The sequence below is a fragment of the Stegostoma tigrinum genome, chromosome 7 (genome assembly GCF_030684315.1).
Source record: "Stegostoma tigrinum isolate sSteTig4 chromosome 7, sSteTig4.hap1, whole genome shotgun sequence".
NCBI lineage: Eukaryota > Metazoa > Chordata > Chondrichthyes > Orectolobiformes > Stegostomatidae > Stegostoma > Stegostoma tigrinum.
In genome coordinates this window covers 58,233,775-58,252,452 of record NC_081360.1, presented here as the reverse complement: position 1 = coordinate 58,252,452, position 18,678 = coordinate 58,233,775, and the positions used below count along the sequence as shown (strand labels likewise).

General features: G+C 41.1%; 1 protein-coding gene across 11 annotated transcripts in view; it reads right to left on the bottom strand.

Moving 5' to 3' along the window:
• The window catches only part of pkp4 (plakophilin 4), a 191,169-nt gene that overhangs the window by 61,640 nt on the left and 110,851 nt on the right, over window positions 1–18,678 (bottom strand). For all 11 annotated transcript variants that reach the window (XM_048534752.2, XM_048534750.2, XM_048534754.2 and 8 more), the window contains 3 exons: window positions 17,082–17,273; window positions 10,462–10,675; window positions 2,752–2,884 (listed from right to left, as the gene is read on the bottom strand). In XM_048534752.2, coding sequence (XP_048390709.2) covers window positions 2,752–2,884; window positions 10,462–10,675; window positions 17,082–17,273 — 539 coding nt within the window. The remainder of the gene's footprint in view (window positions 1–2,751; window positions 2,885–10,461; window positions 10,676–17,081; window positions 17,274–18,678) is intronic.

The following is an 18,678-nucleotide window of genomic DNA, read 5'->3' as shown; positions in this document are numbered from 1 at the left end:
GCCTGGACTTAGAACATAGAACATAACAGCACAGTACAGGCCCTTCGGCCCTTGATGTTGCGCCGACCTGCCATACCGATCTGAAGCCCATCTAACCTACACTATTCATATACATCCATATGCCTGTCCAATGATGACTTAAACGTACTTGGCATATCTACTACCACTGCAGGCAAAGCGTTCCATACTCTTACTACTCTGAGTAAAGAAACTACCTCTGACATCTGTCCTATAACTTTCACCCCCTCAATTTAAAGCTATATTCCCTCGTGCTCGCCGTCAGCATCCTGTGAAAAAGGCCCTCCCTATCCACCATATCTAACCCTCTGATTATTTTATATGTTTCAATTAAGGGTCACCTCTCAACCTTCTTCTCTCCAACGAAAACAGCCTCAAGTCCCTCAGCCTATCCTCGTAAGACCTTCCCTCCATACCAGGCAACATCCTAGTAAATCTCCTCTGCACCCTTTCCAAAGCTTCCACATCCTTCTTATGATGTGGTGACCAGACCTGTACGCAATACTGCAAGTGCGGCCGTACCAGAGTTTTGTACAGCTTCAGCATAACCTCATGGTTCCGGAACTTGATCCCTCTATTAATAAAAGCTAAAACACTGTATGCCTTAACAACACTGTCAACCTGGGTGGAAACGTTCAAGGATCTGCATTCATGGACACCGAGATCTCTCTGCTCATCTACACCACTAAGAATCTTACCATTAGCCCTGTACTTTGCCTTCCGGTTACTCCTACCAAAGTGCATCACCTCACACTTGTCTGCATTAAACTCCATTTGCCACCTCTCAGCCCAGCTCTGCAGCTTATCTATATCTCTCTGTAACCTACAACATCCTTTGTCACAATCCATAACTCCACCGACCTTAGTGTCGTCTGCAAATTTACTAACCCGTCCTTCTACGCCCTCATCCAGGTCATTTATAAAAATGACAAACAGCAGTGGACCCAACACCGACCCTTGCAGTACACCACTAGTAACTGGACTCCAGGATGAACATTTCCCATCAACCACCATCAGCAAGCCAATTTCTGATCCAAACTGCTATATCTCCCACAATCCCATTCCTCTGCATTTTGCACAATAGCCTGTGGGGAACCTTATCGAATGCCTTGCCGAAATCCATATACACCACGTCAACCAGTTTACTCTCATCTACCTGTTTGGTCACCTTCTCAAAGAACTCAATAAGGTTTGAGAGGCACGACCTACCCTTCACAAAACCGTGCTGACTCTCCCTAATCAAATTATTCTTTTCTAGATGATTTATAAATCCTCTCTCTTATAACCTTTTCCAATACTTTACCAACAACTGAAGGAAGGCTCACTGGTCTTGCATTTGGTCCAAGTCTGCAGCTATGTGCAGGCACATGAAGGACAAGTGGATGTCTAGACTCGGCTTGGTTTCATCTTGCATGGAGATCTTTCCCATCTTTGGCTTTCAGGTATTCTAGCAGGTGGTCTCAGCCTGCCTGGAGATCATCTTCAGTGGGTAGTTCTGGTCCAGTATTCCAGTGGCCCAGCACACGGCAGTCTTTTGCCTGCATGGCATTCTTGTTCCAGCTGCATCTTCAGGGTATTTCATCATTCCTTAAATTGGCTTTCCCAGAGCTCAGGAGCCTTTAACTGAACTTTGTCTTAATTTTTCTTCTTTTTTATAATGTATGACTTCTGTTATTAAATATAAGCACCATAGTAGGGTGACTTACAAAATCTTTCACTGTATTTTACATGTAAAAGTACATGTGACAATACACTTCTGTGTTATAGATCAGCCCAGACAACCCAGGAATCAGGCTGGTAAGTCTTTATTGTGCTCTATCCAATGCCAGAACATCAGTTTCAGATAGACACCAAGACTGCACACAATTCTTCAGGTGTGGTCTCACCATGCCCTATACAATTGCAGCAAGACATCCATGCTACGAAGGTCAACATACCATTTGCCTCTTCACCTCCTTCTTCAGCTGCATGCTTATTTTCTGTGACTGGTGTATAAGGACAGCCGGGTCAATTGCACCTCTCCCCTTTCCCAATCAATTGTTATTCAGCGAAGTGCTGGTCTTCTGGTTTTTGCTACCAAGGTAGGTAACTTCGCATTTATGCACATTATTTCACCTGCCATGCTACATGACATCAGAGAGGCAACATATCCCGATCTCCCCTATTCCTCTTACATTGGGAGACATTTGTATCTTTGATCATGGCTGTTTCACAGTGTGACACCGAAAAGTTCTGATTAAGCATTTGATTACTCTTAAAGTTTGCTCTCATGGATCGATATCCTTTCTCTCTATACCTGAGGATATCAGAAATCCAATTAAATGGAAGTTGCTGGGGTGTGTGTATCTATCTGACATAGGAAATTAGGTGAAGCAGAAGTTAAATTTCACAGACACAGTTAAGTCTTTCCAATGTCAACGTCAGAGTGGTGAATTAATCAGCACTGTGAAGCTACATTGGGATAGAAAGGAATGAAGATTCTCAATTTGTATTCAATTTTTAAGTTTCAGCAGTGCATTAATTATCAGTACAAGTAGTGATTCCAAGCTAAGAAATGCTGTACTGAGTAATGTGTATATTTCAAGATGAGTCCATCCGTATGAAAGGATTCAATATCTAAGTTAATGGAAATCTTGTAGTTTTGCATTCCGAATAAATTATGACACATACTTCTGCATTGTTTTGTAGCTCTCTTCAAAAATGAAACAGAAATGCTATACACATGCGTCATACCTCCGTTTTCACCTTGTTATCACCAAAACAGAGGTGCTGCAAGTAGGCTGCTGCATTTGCTTGAACCGATGGAAACTGGTGCTGGAGCATATGAATCACTTCTGGTAATTCTGGGTCACGCCAAGCAAATTCCCTGATTTAAAAAATAGAAGTGAGAAAATCCCACATTAGTCCACAAGATTTGAAGAAATCAGAGCTAGTCTATTAACCCTCAAAACCATTTTCCTGCCTTTCCTCCATAACCTTTGGTTCCCTTACTGATTAGAAGTGTACACCATAATTGTTAACCTACAGCACAAACTGGCACATCAAACTTCAGAAAATCTCATTACAAAGCATTTCCATACTTGGTATTGAAAGAAATGCCTCGGGTATAATCAAATCATCATTCCACTAAATGCAGTTGCATCTCTGCTTCTTCAGTAATATATTAGGAATTTTTTTAAAAAAAGTTAAATGTTTTAGTTTCTATTTTGCAATAAGTTTTCCACAGTCATTAATAATTGTCTAATTCTCAGAGCCATATTATGTTTATGTACAGAATATCTCAGTTCTGCAGCATTCAAGCATCCCTTATCTAATGTGAAAATTGGATAATTTTAATTGGCTCTGGGGTATAACAGTTTTTGACCTGCATCACAAGGTCCTCACGTGACTCCTCCCAGCATTAAAAAAAAATCAGATGCTGCATAATTAAAGGTGAAATTACTTCAGTAATTTGCAGATATCTGCTTAATTTCTCAGCATTCATTTTATTGTATTTCTGATTTAGACCTTGCACTTGTCAGTAAATTTACATGCTCGATTTCTGCCTCTAAAATGTACTTCTGTTTCTTTTCTAGTTGATCACACTCATGAAAGCTTAGCAACAGTTGACACCTACTACTTGCTAACATTTTTCGAAACAAAATGCACTGGAATTGCCACAGGATTTCCTGGACTTGCCTCCAGAAATTATAACAGACAAAGAGTACTCTTCTGGTTTGTTCTTCACATTTCTAACAGTGACACAGCTTCAGCAGACCTGATCTACAAAATGATTTATAAATACTGTTTTCTCATTGTACTTTATGGTAGTTCAATAATCTAGCACGTTCCCTCAAAAGTATGCTTTTCTAATGAGTACCTCTTGCTAGACTCTTTGGTCTTGGACAAATGCATCAAATTTAGAATTCTTAAATACTTTGCATTGTGGGTTATGTCAGGATGACAGATTGCATAAACTTGCTTTATGGTGCTTCACTTAGCTGATAATTATTTCATTTGCTTATGGGATGCAAACATCACTAGATAGCCAGCATTTATTGCCCATCCCCAGTTGCTCTTGAGGTGGTGATGAATTGCCTTCTTAAATCACTGCAGTCCATTGTCTTTGTATGGAGATGCCAGTGGTGGACTAGAGTGGACAAAGTCAGAATTCACATGACACCAGGTTTATAGTCCAACAGGTTTATTTGAAATCGGACAAGCTTTCGGAGCACTGCCACTGTGTCACATGCAGTGAGACAGCAGAACATACAGACCAAGAGTTTATAGGGGGAAGAGATCAAGGCCAGAGACATCAATAAAAATCATACCACTAGTTTGAGTGTCAGGTGATTAGTCTCTTCAGGCAACCAAGAGTGTTAGATGATGAGTAAGGTGTCAGCATCTGAATAACTGGCGAAGGGATGACCTATAATCCGATTAAGGTGAGGCAGAGATATAATTACAAAAAACTAAGAATAACGTGGTGCTGGAGTCAAATTGAATAATTGCTTTTGCATGCCAAATTCAAAACTGCGCAAACTAATTAAGGTAGAGAGATTATAACAATGTATCAAGGTGACGCTGTCAAACCAGGACAGTAAGGAAAATTTTACAGATACAGAAAAGATGGTGGGGTCACCTGTAGAGTGACACGAACCCAAGATCACGGTTGAGGCCACCTTCATGGGTCAGAACTTGGCCATCAGTCTCTGCTCGACAATTCTGCGTTGCTGTGTATTTCAAAGTCTGCATTGAAGGACACTTTCCTGAAGATCAGAGGCGGAATGCCCTTGACCGCTGAAGTGTTCCGACTGGGCGGCAACACTCCCATCTGGCGATTGTTGTGTGGTGTCCATACATCTGTTGTCAGTGTCTGCACAGTTTTGCCAATATACCATGCCTCAGGGCATACTTGCTTGTAGTGTATGAGGTAGACAATACTGGCTGAGTCATACGAGTATCTGCCATGTATGTGGTGGGTGGTGTTCCCATGTGTGATGGTCTGACATGTCTTGCAGAGGTTGCCAACGCAGGTCTGTGGGGTGTCATGGTTGACGCTGTCCTGAAAACTGGGTAGTTTGCTACAAAAAAATGATCTGTTTAAGGTTTGGTGGTTATTTGAAGGCAAGAACTTAGCAAGATTCTCAGTGTCATCAATGACATGTTGAAGGCTGCAAAGATCATGATGTAGGTTCTCTGGTCTGGGCAAGTACCGGACGATGAAGGGTACTCTATCAGACTTGTCCTGTGTCCACCTTTTGAGCAGGTCACTGTGTTTTTGCGCTGTGGTGTGTAGGAACTGGCAAATCGGTGATTTGAGCTTCATATTTCATTCTTATTGGGGCATCCTTCAAAACCGCTTCGTATCGTCATGTTCCTCCCAATCTGAGCAGATCCAGTGTATGCGCAGGGCTTGTCCATAGGTGATGGCTCCTTTAATATGCTCAGGGTGGAAGCGAGGGAAGTGCAGCATCGTGAGGTTACCATTGGGCTTATGATATAATGACATACTGAGGTGTTTGTCCTTGATGGAGATGCGTGTCCAAGAATGAGACTGATTCTGAAGTGTAGGCCATGGTAAGTCTGATGGTTACACCTTCAGAGTGTCCTACGCACGCTCATCCTCCGTACTTCTTGTGTAGGAGACTTATACTGCCTTCCCAAAATACACAGCACCAACACACCTGGGGCGACCCACTGTATCAGGCAACAGGACCCTGTGAGAGAACCTCTCTGGCTGTGTTGAGGGCATCTTGAAACCCACTCCAGAAGGAAAACCCAGTTTCTGTCATGATACTGCAGATTTCTTACAGTAATTCATCACCTACAATCTTTGTCATAATGGACATTTCAGCAGTCTACACCAGCATCTTCCACAACAACGGCATCACGGCAACAGCTTCAGTACTCAATACCACCAATCTCCAGGTGCCGTCCTACAGCTCATCCGCTTCATCCTTGAGCACACTTTCAACAACCTATTCTTCATCTAGACACATGGAACAGCCAACAGAACCACATCTGCACCCCAACATGCCAACATTTTCATGCAGAATTTCTCTGCTGCACAGGACTGCTGGCCAACACTGCACACCAGATACACAGACGACATTTTCTTTCTTTGAACTCTTGGCAAGAAATCACAAATAACTACATATAGTGACATCAACAAGTTTCTTCCCATCAGACTTACCATGGACAACTACTTAGAATCAGTCTCATTCTTGGGCATCTCAGTACCTCACTACCGCCAGCCCACGGATAGCCTCACGATGCTGCACTTCTCCAGCTTCTATCTTAAACGTATTAAAGAAGACATCACCTACGGAAACACCCTACACATACACAGGATCTGCTCAGATTAGGTGGATCGTGATGGACACCTGTAAGTTTTGAAGGATGCCCTTATAAGAACAGGATACAATACTCAACTCATTGATCATAAGTTCCAATGTGCCACAGCAAAAGCTGCAATGACCTTCTCAGGTGGTGGTCCCAGGACATGACCAAGAGAGTAACTTACATCATCCAGTACTTCCCCAGACTGGATAAACTACATCATGTCTTCACAGTCTTCAACATCATCGATGATGAGCATCTCGTCAAGATCTTCCCTATGCATCTAGTTCTCAATTTCAAAACAATCACCAAACCTTAAACAAACTATTGCTTGAAGCAAGCTACCAGCCTTCAGGACAACAGCGACCACAACACCACACAACCCTGCCTTGGTAACTTCTACAGGACATGTTCGAATATCGACATGGATACTACCACCACACATGGAAACACCACCCACCACGTATACATGTCAGATACTCATGAGACTTGGCCAAATGTTGTCTATCTCAAAATGCTGCAGGCAAGGGTCACCAGAGGCATAGCATATTGGCGAAACCATGCAGATGCTATGATGATGGATGGATGGATGCAACTGTCCATGCAACTATCACTGACATGGAGTGTTCCCTCCCAATCAGGGAACAATTCAGTGGTCAAGGGCATTCAGTCTCTACTCTTCAGGTAAGTATCCTCCAATGCAGAATTGCCAAGGAGAGACTGATAGCCAAATTCTGTACTCGTGAAGACAGCCTCAGCCTTGATCCTGGGTTCATGTCACGCTGCAGGTGACCCCATCATACTGTTCTGTATCTGTAAAATCTTTCTTACCTGTCCTGTTTTGACAGTGTCACCTTGATAAATTGTTATAATCTCTCTAATTTAACTGTTTGTACAGTTTTGAATTTGGCATGCAATTCCAGTCATTTATTTTGTCTCCAGCATCACCCAGTTTTTAATTTTTTGTAATTATGTCTCTACCTCATTTAATCAGATTATAGGTTATCCCTTCACTGCTTATTCAGATGCTGACACCTTACTCACTGTCTAACACTCTTGGTCACCTGCAGAGACTTGTCATCACCTGACACACACATCAGTTATGATTTTTTAAAAATCTCTCTGCCTATGAACTCTGGGTCTGTGCGCTCTGCTGTCTCACTGTGCCTGACAAAATGGCTGTGCTCCGACAGCTTGAGATCTCAAATAAACCTGTTGGGTTACAACCTAGTGTTGTGAGACTTCTGACTTTGTTCACAATGCCCTGAGGGAGGGAATTCTAGGATTTTGACCCAGGGAGAGTGAGGAAATGGCAATTTATTTCCAAATCAGGATGGTGAGTGATTTGGAGGGGAACTTGCAGGTGGTGGTGTTCCTATTTATCTGCTGCCCTAGTCCTTCTGGCCAGAAACGGCTGTCTGTTTGGAAGGTGCTGTCTAAAGATCGATGATGAACATTTGCAGTGCATCTTGTCGCTAGTACATACGGCTGTTACTGAGCGTCAGCGACGGGGGGAATAGACGCTTGTCGATGTGCTGCCAATCACGCAATCTGCTTTGTTCTGGATGGCGTCAAGCTTCCGTGTTTTTGGAGCTGCACTCATCTAGGCATGTGGGGAGTTTTTCCATCAAAATTCTGGCTAGTACCTTGTAGGTGGTGAACATCATGCTCTGGGCAGTCAGGATTCTTCAGATAATGAAGCAACATATTCAAATGCAAGACAACCTGGACAATATGCACACTTGGTCTGACAAGTGGCAAGTAAAATTTGTGCCATATATAGGCCAGGCAATGATTATATCTAATAACAGAATTTAATCTCCACCCTTGACATTCAATGGCATTTCCGTTTCTAATTCTTCCACCGTCAACATCTGGGGAGTTACCAATGACTAGAATCTCACTGGACCTACTGTATAAATACAGTAGCAAATAAAAGCAAGTCAGAAGCTAGGAAAATAAGATAATAAAGTGTGAAGCTGGATGAACACAGCAGGCCAAGCAGCATCTCAGGAGTACAAAAGCTGACATTTCGGGCCTACACCCTTCATCAGAGAGGGGGATGGGGAGGGGGGTTCTGGAATAAATAGGGAGAGAGGGGGAGGCAGACCGAAGATGGAGAGAGAAGAAGATAGGTGGAGAGAGATTCCCTGAGGTTGGTCTGGAGGGAAGAGGGTAACTTCCAGGGATGCCTAACTTCAAGAAGTTACCCTCCTCCCTCCGGACCAACTTCAGGGAATCTCTCTCCACCTATCTTCTTTGTTCTCCATCTTCGGTCTGCCTCCCCCACTCTCCCTATTTATTCCAGAACCCTCTCCCCATCCCCCTCTCTGATGAAGGGTCGAGGCCCAAACCATCAGCTTTTGTGCTCCTGAGATGCTGCTTGGCCTGCTGTGTTCATCCAGCTTCACACTTTGTTATCTTGGATTCTCCAGCATCTGCAGTTCCCATTATCTCAGAAGCTAGGAATATTGTATTGACTAATTCATCTTCTGGCTCCCCAAAGTGTGACAATCAATTAAAAGGCATGTCAGGAGTGTGATGAATTACTTCCAACTTGCCTTGCCGAGTGCAGCTCCAAAAACACTTGGGAAGCTTGATACAATCCAGGATAAAGCAGCCCGCTTGATTGGCACTACACCCACAAAATCCACCCCCTCCACCACTTATGTGCAGTAGCAACAAGATGCACTGCAGAAATTCACCAACAATCCTTCGACAGCACCTTCCAAACAAAAAACCAAAGGATTATAATTTGAGAACTTTTTAAAGATATTCTTATTCTGGACTTGAGTAATTCCAGTACTTTTTAAAACTTTGAATTCCAATGCTAGACTATTTTTTGTTACTCTTTCAATTCTGTAACAAACAGGAAGTATCACTTGCCCTACTAAGGCCAGCATAAAAGCAACTTCAGGTAACAGGGTCTCTCAAAACCCCAAATACACTTAGCTTGGATCCTTCTGGATACTGTCAATTGATGGAGATCTTGTTGGAGTCTCAGCTGCTGGAATGTTGTAAATCTTAGTAAATCTCTCTAAGTACCCTGTACCGAGATCGTGCCAAAGCAGTGACATTACAAGCTTTTCGCTGCACTCATTCAAGTGCATGTGACAATAAAGGCTATTCTATTTTACTCTAACCACTTCCCTCTAGAAGAACGAGGATAGCACAAAAAAGGGGCAGCCACCTGTAAGCTTCCCTCCAAACAACTCACCATCCTGAAGTGGAAAAATTCAAAACAGTGTACTTCCTCCTTAGGAGCATTATGAGTCTCCTTATAACACAGACCGCAGCAGTTCAAATTTGCAGCTCACCACCACTTTCACCAGAGGAATTAGGGATAGGCAATAAAAATTCTGGTCAGTCAGCATTACCCATGTCCCACAAATGAATTCAAAAAAACAACCCAGTCATCATCCCTCATTTGACTGAACCTTTTTATTTTCTTTATTCATTAATGAGGGATTCGCTGGCTAGGCAGCATTTATTGCCCATCGGGCAGTTGCTGTGGCTCTGGAGTCACATGTACACCAGATCAGATAAGGATGAAAGGACATTAGTGAACCAGATGGGTTTTTTCTCACAATTGACGATGGACTCATGGTCACCACTAGATTCTTAATTTGAGATATTTTACTGAATTCAAATTCCATCATCTGCCGTGGTGGGATTCGAATCCGGGTAACAGAATGTTACCTGGGAATCAGGATTAACAGTCCACTGACAGTACGACTAGGCCATTGCCTCACACTTTAACCTATTTCGATTCCACCTCACATTGGCCTTTGCTATGCCTGTCTTTTCTTGATTAAAAAATGAACATCCACTTTTCCGACCCTTTCCCAATCCACTCCCCGGCCTCTTTGTCCATTACGCTGATAACTGTTAATTGCCTGTTTGACCAAAAATGGCACCTATTTATTGAATGAAATAATAGGTCAAATGGGCTCCCTCAATTGTGTGTGTGTTTTGGCACTTGCAGTGGCTTGAATTTACATCAGGTGTAATAGAGGCTAGAGAGAGATTTATTAATCAATCTTCTTGTTCACTTGCCCTACTAAATCCAGCATAAAAGCAACTTTGGTTAGCAGGGTCTCTCAAAATCCTAAATACACTTACCTTGGATCCTTCTGGATACTGTCAATTGATGGAGATCTTGTTGTAGTCTCATCTGCTGGAATGCTGTAATGATGTCTGGAATAGGTAGATTCGGGTGGTCGATATGGAACTCTGTATGGATCACCGTAATTGCCCACTGAATTTAGAGCAAAATTATTTCTTTGGTAAGTCACAGTGCTACGTTGACTGGCTGATCTCTGTAGGTTTCCAATAGCTAAAAATAAAAAAAAAGCACACCTTAAACCTATATAATCCTCCTGAAATATTGCAATGACAGACTTTTAAGCACGTTTTCTATTAAATAGATCCAAGCAACAAGATTGTTCTGAGTAAATTAGTCGAAGTAAACAGGGTGCAGCTAATCAACACAATCAGGTTCAACATTATGACAAGGTATAGCAGGAGATTTATTATCTTAACTGGTGAAAACAATTTTGTTTGGATTCCAGAAATTAATATACTTGGAAATCTACAGAATACCAAATGCAATTACTATCACACATATTTCATTGGTTTCTAATTTCACATCCAATTCATTCATTAATGTACATGGAAACAGCTTTTCTTTTTCCCATTTATGTTATCCATGTTGGTTAAGCTCAACTTCAATATTATTGTTAGTGTTTACATCACAACTCTCGATTCAACTTAATTAAACCAGAGATTTTGATTATTATCCTTAAAAATTTAAATTGAATATTTTCCAATATTCATATCTGCCCTCTATTTCTGATTTGCCTACTTAGAACACACTAAATTTAACTTGTGTGTAGACTATTTTATCAGCTTTGAGACAGGCATTCAGCTAGGATCAGACAAACTCGGACACATCCAGCACAGAAACAGGCCCCTTGGTCCAACCAGTCTATGCCGAACATAATTCCAAACTAGACCAGTCCTAGCTGCCTGCTCCTTCCCCTGATCCCTCCAAACCTTTCTTATTGATGTGCTTATTCAAATGTCTTTTAAACGGTACAATGGTACCCACATTCACCACTTCCTCAAAGTTAATGCCACATGTGAACAACTAAAAAATTTGCCTCAGTTTTTAAAACTCTTTTTTCACCTTAAAAATGTGTCCCCTAGTCTTGAAAGTCTCCATCCTAGAGAAAGTATAACAACCATTAATTCTACCTATATATCTCATTATGTTACAAGCTTCTCTCTCAACCTCCTACACTCCAGTGGAAAAAAGTCTCAGCCTATCCAGCCTTTCTTTATAACTCAAACCTTCCATACTCTAACATCCTAGTAAATCTCTTCTGAACCCTCTCCAACTTGACAATATTCTTCCTATAACTAGGTGACCAGAACTGGACAAAGTATTCCAGAAGAGGCCTCACCAATGTCCTGTACAACATCAACATGGCTTTGCAACTCCTGTACTCAAAAAGACTGAACAATGAAGGCAACTGTGCCAGATGCCTTTTTAACCACCTTGTCTATATGTGAAGCAAACTTCAAAGAATTGTGTACCTGAACCCCTTGATCCCTCTGTTCTACAACACCACCCAAGGCCCTACCATTAATTGTATAAGCCCTACCCTTGTTTGTTGTACCAAAATGCAATACCTCGCATTTATCCAGATTGAACTCCATCTGCCATTTTTCAGCCTATGGATCCACTTGTTCAAGATCCCTTCAAAACCTTAGAAAACTTCTTCACTGTCTACTATGCCATCCAATTTCAGTGTTGTCTACAAACTTACTAACCATGCCTTCTATATTCTCATCCAAATCATTTATATAAATGACAAACAAAAGGATCCAACAATGATTGTTGTGTAACACCACTGGTCACAGGCCTCCAGTCTGAAAAGCAACCCTCCACCATTACTGTCTCCTGCTGTTAAGCCAATTACGTATCCAATTGACAAACTCACCCTGAATTCCATGTGCCCTAGCTTTACTAATTAGTCTACTGTGTGGAACCTTGTCAAAAGCTTCACTAAAATCCAAATAAAAAACGTCTACTGCTCTGCTCTCAAATGTTTTTGAATTTTTTGAGTAAGTTACCAAGTTTGAGAGACACGATTTTCCTCATACAAAACCATACTGACTATCCCAAATCAATTTTTGCCTTTCTAAAAGTCCATTCCTCCTATCTTTTATGATTACCTCCAACAATTTATGCATAGCCAAAGTCAGACTCACAGGCCTATGGTTTCCCGGTTTTTCCTTACAACCTTCCTTAGAAAGTATATTAGCCACCCTCCAGTCATCAGGCACCTCACCCTTGGTTATAAGTGATATTTCTGCAGGGGGTCTTGTAATTTCCTCCCTTACTTCCCACAATGCTCTGGGATACATTAGATCAGGTCCTCGACATTTATCCACCGTTATACTCTTTAAGAACTCCTGAAACTCCTCTTCTGTAATGTGAACTGATTTTCAAACATCAAAGTTTATTTCTCTGCATTCTCTAAACTCCATTTCTTTCTCCACAGTAAAGGCTAATGTGAAATATTCATTCAGCATCTCTCCCATCGCCTGGGGTTAAACCCAAAAGACAACCTCCTTGATCTTTAAGAGGCCTTACCCTCGATCTTTAAGAGGCCTTACCCTCTCTCTCGGTATCCTCATGCTTTTAGTTTATTTAGAGAATTTCTTTGGATTATCCTTAACCCTATTTGCCAATGCTGTCGGATATGGCCTCTGCCTTCCTGATTTCTCTGAAGAATGCCATTACGCACTTTGAGAGATTCAATCAAACCAAGTTGGCTATATCTAAATTAAGGTTCTCTTTTATTTTTGAAGAGAATCTCAATATCTTTATTCATCTATTGTTCCTTTGTCTTACCAGCCTTACTCTTCACTAACAGGAACAAAATCCCTCAGAACTCTGTTCACCATGCTCTTGAACGTCTCCGTCTTGTCAGGTGTCCTTTTACCTACAAACAGTCTACTTCAATAAACTTTTGAAAGTTCTTGTCTCATACCATTAAAATTTGCCTTACTCCAATTAAAAACTAACTTTTATGGAGGGCTAATCCCTTTCCATAACCATTTTGAAACTAATAGAATTATAATCACTAGACCCAAAGTATTCCTCCACTTTTACTTCAGTTACCTACCCTGCTTTATTGCCCAAAAGGTGGCTTAATTTTGCTTCTTCTCTATTAGGAGCATCCACATATTGTCAAAAAAAAATTTATTTTGAACATATTTGACAAATTCTTCACCATCCAAACCTTTAACACTATGGCATCCCCAGTCAATATTTGGAAAATTAAAATCTCCCATTGTTACAAACTTATTATGCTTACATATATCTGAGATCTCCCTACATATTTGATTCTCAATCTGCGTACTGAGTCCTATTTCAAACAAATATCAAAATTTCACATGGCCGTAGGTTTTCCTGAAGGAAGTTTCAGCGTTTATATTCAAATACATGCTTTCTAATTAAAACAAAATATAAACCACATTCAACAGCCAATTTCAACAAATAAATGCAAGCAGAATTGCTACATATAAATATCTTTGAGGTGCCCTCTGTTTTTAGTATATAATTCAAGACATCATAAGTCACAGGCAGTCAGTATCACTGCACAGAAGCGTGGAAAAAGGAGGGAAGACCCATGTGGAGTACTGGACAGACTGTGGTGGACTAGAGTGAGACTCAGGAAACTTAAGCAGGAATAAAGGTAAAATGAAAGCAAGTGACCATGTTCTATGCAGTTATGGATATAAACCTTCTGGGTTTTGGAGCTTGAATGACAGCTAGGGACACTATAGTGCATTCATGAAACTGACGGGTTCATGAATGACATGCTTCAGGATCTGGCTAACCTGCAGTTTAAGAAAATACAGGCAGAGGGGATGGGTGACTGCCAGGCAAAATAAGGAGATCAGGTAGGTAGCAAGGAAATCCACAAATGAATCCCACTTGCAAAACATTTAATCAGCCTTGGAAAACGGAGAGAGCAACAGTTCCTCTGCAGAGGCCAGCCAGAGCCAAGGCTAGGGGACTGAGGGTGGTCCAGAAGTGTGGAGGTTGGGGAAGGGGGAAGAAAAAAATGTGGAAGGGCAAAAGTATTAGGGGAGTAGACAGGCACTTCTGCAGCCATTAACATGACTCCAGATGGTATGTTGCCTCCCAGGTGCCAGGACCAAGGATGTCTTATGTCCCAGAATTATTATGGCGCATTCTGAAGGGGCAAGATGAACAGTCAGACGTTGTGGTCTGTGTTGGGACCAATAACATTTGAAGGAAATGAAATGCAGACTTTAGACAGCCAGATAGGAAACTAAAAAGCAGGGCTTTACAGATAATAATCTCCAGAATACTTCCAGTGCTACACTGTAGACAGCACAAGGATAAAAGGATGAAGCAGATGAATCCGTGGCTGGTGAGATGGTGCAGGAAGGAGGGCTTTAGATTCCTGAGGCATTGGGGCAGTTTCTGGGTGATGGGAATTGCACTCATTGGTTGTATTACATCTAAACAGGAATAGGACACATTCTCGTGGGCAGGTTTGCTTATATTGGTGGGGCGGATTTAAAGTGGATTGTCAGGGAGATGAGATCCTAACATGCAGTTCAGAGGGAGGAAAGTTGCATTGGAATTAGAAGTTAAAATGCGAGTAATTGAGCTTGGAAGGCAGAGAAAACATAGGCTTGATAGGAAAGAATCAAGGTTAACAGGGTTAATGGAATATATTTTAATGCAAGGAATCTGAACAATAAGATACAGAAGCAAATGAAGGGAAGGTAATAGCCTCATGGTATTATCACTAGACTATTAATCCAGAAATTAAGCTAATGTTCTGAGGGCCTATGTTCAAATCCTACCACTGCAATTAGTGGAATTTTAATTTAATAATTTGGCAGTCTCAATCCAGTTTTTAGCATGGGGTCAATATGGGTATTTCTACTTTGGCACAATTGCTAAGGTTAACTGATAAGCTAAGACCAGCAAAGATTGTAACAGCATATCAGCTGCACAATCCCTAGCATAATGTCTTAGGAATGCAGCATCTGGCACTACAGATGCAATCTTCTCAGATGAGAGAGAAATAGTGGGAGAGTTTATTCCATAAAGTAGCGCAGTTACTTGCTTGAACACAAGTGACTATGCAATATTCTAACCCAGAACTCTGCCATTTCTTGAAGATTCAAACCATCAACTGTCTTTCTGATTCCATTCTGGATTTTCTTTCTTTCTAATTCCTCCACTTTATAATCTTCACGATACACATGTTCCTTATCCTCTTTGTAAAAGACTGAGAATATTCTGTTTCAGAACTGTAAATGCAACAGAGACAACGGCATTGCGAACAAATTCATTAACACTTGAAGTTTATTTCCATGCCTGTCACTAATTCTTAGAACCTTTTAAGCTGGATCTAGAACAAACTCAAAAAAGAAACCCATATCCAATTGGCTTCATGTTCAGCAAGTTGACGACAAGGTGGCACATCAGAAATAAACGATTAAGGATTCACCGAATAGAGGGGGATATGCAATGTCGGACAGACAATTAGCTTAAAAATATTTTCCTGTTGCTTCGATGCAATTTAGGTACTGCACAATAGTGTTACTTCACAACTAGTTGCAGGATTTTGTTTTAATAAACAGTGATAAACAGAAAATCATAATTTAGAAAAGTTGAGGTATCCAAAGTCAGCCTTGGATCCTTAAATATCTTAACATAAATAACTAAATTAGAGAGAATATTCTAAGTTATGTCTCCTAGATTACAGATAATAAAAAAGGCAATGAAAATGAGAACACAAATTTGTTTTTATTAGAAAATGGACTAACATGACTGTTGCAGTTCCGTGCAGATATGAAATTGGCTGGTAATTAAAATAATTATTTGAAGGGGATAGGCCATACAGTATGCTGATTAGGAGGTTAGAGATTTGATGTCTTAAGCCTTGGCTCAGCAATAGCACAACAGTAGCAAAGGGCCCGAGTAATAGGGTAGGTGCAGTCCAGCACGTGAAAACAGAATCTAGGCTGACCTTAATACTAAGAGTATACTACATTGTCCAAGATTGAGATCTCAAACTGCGGTAGGGAAGAAAAGTTGAAACTGGCATACAATGGTCAACAATGGAGACACTTAACTGAATAATTATTGCAGATCAATTGACTACATGAAGATAAATTATTTCTTGCGTCCACTCAGTTCTTCAGAGATAGCAAGAACTGCAGATGCTGGAGTTAGAGTCGACACAGCATGGAGCTGGAGGAACACAGCAGGTCAGGCAGCATCAGAAGAGTACGAGTGTTTCGGTTTTGGACTTAGACCCTTCATCAGGCCTGATGAAGGGTCAAGACCCAAAACATCGACTCTCCTACTCTTCTGATGCTGCCTGACCTGCTGTGTTTCTCCAGCTCCACACAGTATTGACTTCCACATAATCTTTGGCCGATTTCAAACAAACTGGGAAAACCCTAAAACACATTAGTAACAAATCAGTTTGCAAATCAAACATTTAATAATCTATTCTAGATCATCTTACACTAAATCTACCATTTCATCTCTAACCTCAAAAAAAATCCACTTCTTTGACACATTCAAACAGATGGCCCTACTTTAAATTAGTTTCCTTCAGTAGTATGGTCTTTGTCATTGTCTCAAAAGAAAACCTACTCAACAAAACCATTACCTGAGCCTGTACGAAACACTGCAGTTTGATTGCCATGAAGAAGTTCCACACCTGCATGACTGGGACTGCGATAAGCCGGGCTTTGGAGTGTTCTTCCTTCATAGATTGGAGTAATATGCAAATCAGGAGACATGGTAGAACGCAACTCATGTCCCAACTGACTGTGTTGACTGGCGTATGAACTACGCAATCCTGAAAAACAGAATCTATGGGTGAGTGATTCAAAGCTGACTTGCACTGGGTATAAACAATTATTTAAAAATAAAGATGTTTTGATATGCCAATTGATCAGTATTTATTTCCACTGGGCATAAATAACAGTTTTAAAAATAAAAATGCTCTTGAAGTACTGGAAACAGTGCTAAACACATAGGAAGTTAAACTGTGGTAAGAACGTGGAACTCTGCCACAAGGAACGGATGAGTGAATAGTATTGCACTTAAGGAAAAATTAGGCTCATTCAGATTGAGTTTGAGGGAGGAAAGACAACAAGAATATACTAAAAGGTTTAATGAAGAAAGGTATGAAGTCTTTTGCTGTGTAGTTTTAAGCTTGATTCCGTGTGTTTGGGTTCAAGACAGACTGATTGAGGAGACAGCATGGCTTGGGCTTCTTTATAATATGATTTGTTACATATGGAGACAAAATAACACAGTAGACAGTATTCAGATATATACTGGATCTTAATTCTACATCATTGCATTATAGAATAACAATTTCATAAACTGAAACAGAAACCGTGGGGAAACTGAGCAGGTCTTGCAGCACATGGAGAGAAAGCAGAGTCAACATTTCGGATGCAGTAAGCCTTCTACAGAATGGATTTCAGGTAGGAAAGCGTTGGCAGACTGGGCAATAACTTTCCAGAACACCTATATTCTGTCCACAAAAATGACCCAGGCTTTGGTTGCCTGCCACTTCAGCACACCAACACCCTGTCCAATCTCTCTGGCTCAGGCTTGTTACAGTGCTCTAAAGGCCAGTGCAAGGTGGAAGAAGTGTATCTCACTACTGTTTTGGTTTTGCTTCAGATTTCCAGAATCTGCAGTTCTCTGGTTATTTTGTTTCACAACATAGACAGCTTAATGCGCGTCTACTTCACTTGCTTCTCTGTACATGTTTGCAGCATTCACTTGCCCAGATTACAGGTTACTGCCTAGCTCTCCATCTGTTTTATCTCTTTCTCTTTCTTATTAGATGGGAGGCAATGACCTAGTGCTATATTAACAGTCCAGTGTTAATAGAGACCCAGATAATGTTCTGGGGACCCGGGTTCAAATTCTGCCACAGCAGGATGGTGGAATTTGAATTCAATAAAAATCTGGAAAGAACCTAATGTTGCCCATGAATCCATCGTCAATGTGTGGAAAAACCCATCTGGTTCACTAATGTTGTTTAGGGAAGGAAACTGCCATCCTTAACGGGACTGGATGTGACTCCAGATCCACAGCAATGTGGTTGCTGCCTTCTGGGCAATTAGTGATGGGCAATAAACGCAGTCAGGTCAGCAACACCCTCATCCCCTGCAGGAATAAAGAAAAAGAAATTTAACTCCATTCACTCTGCCATTTAGCATCTAGTAAGAGTTGTTCTACGA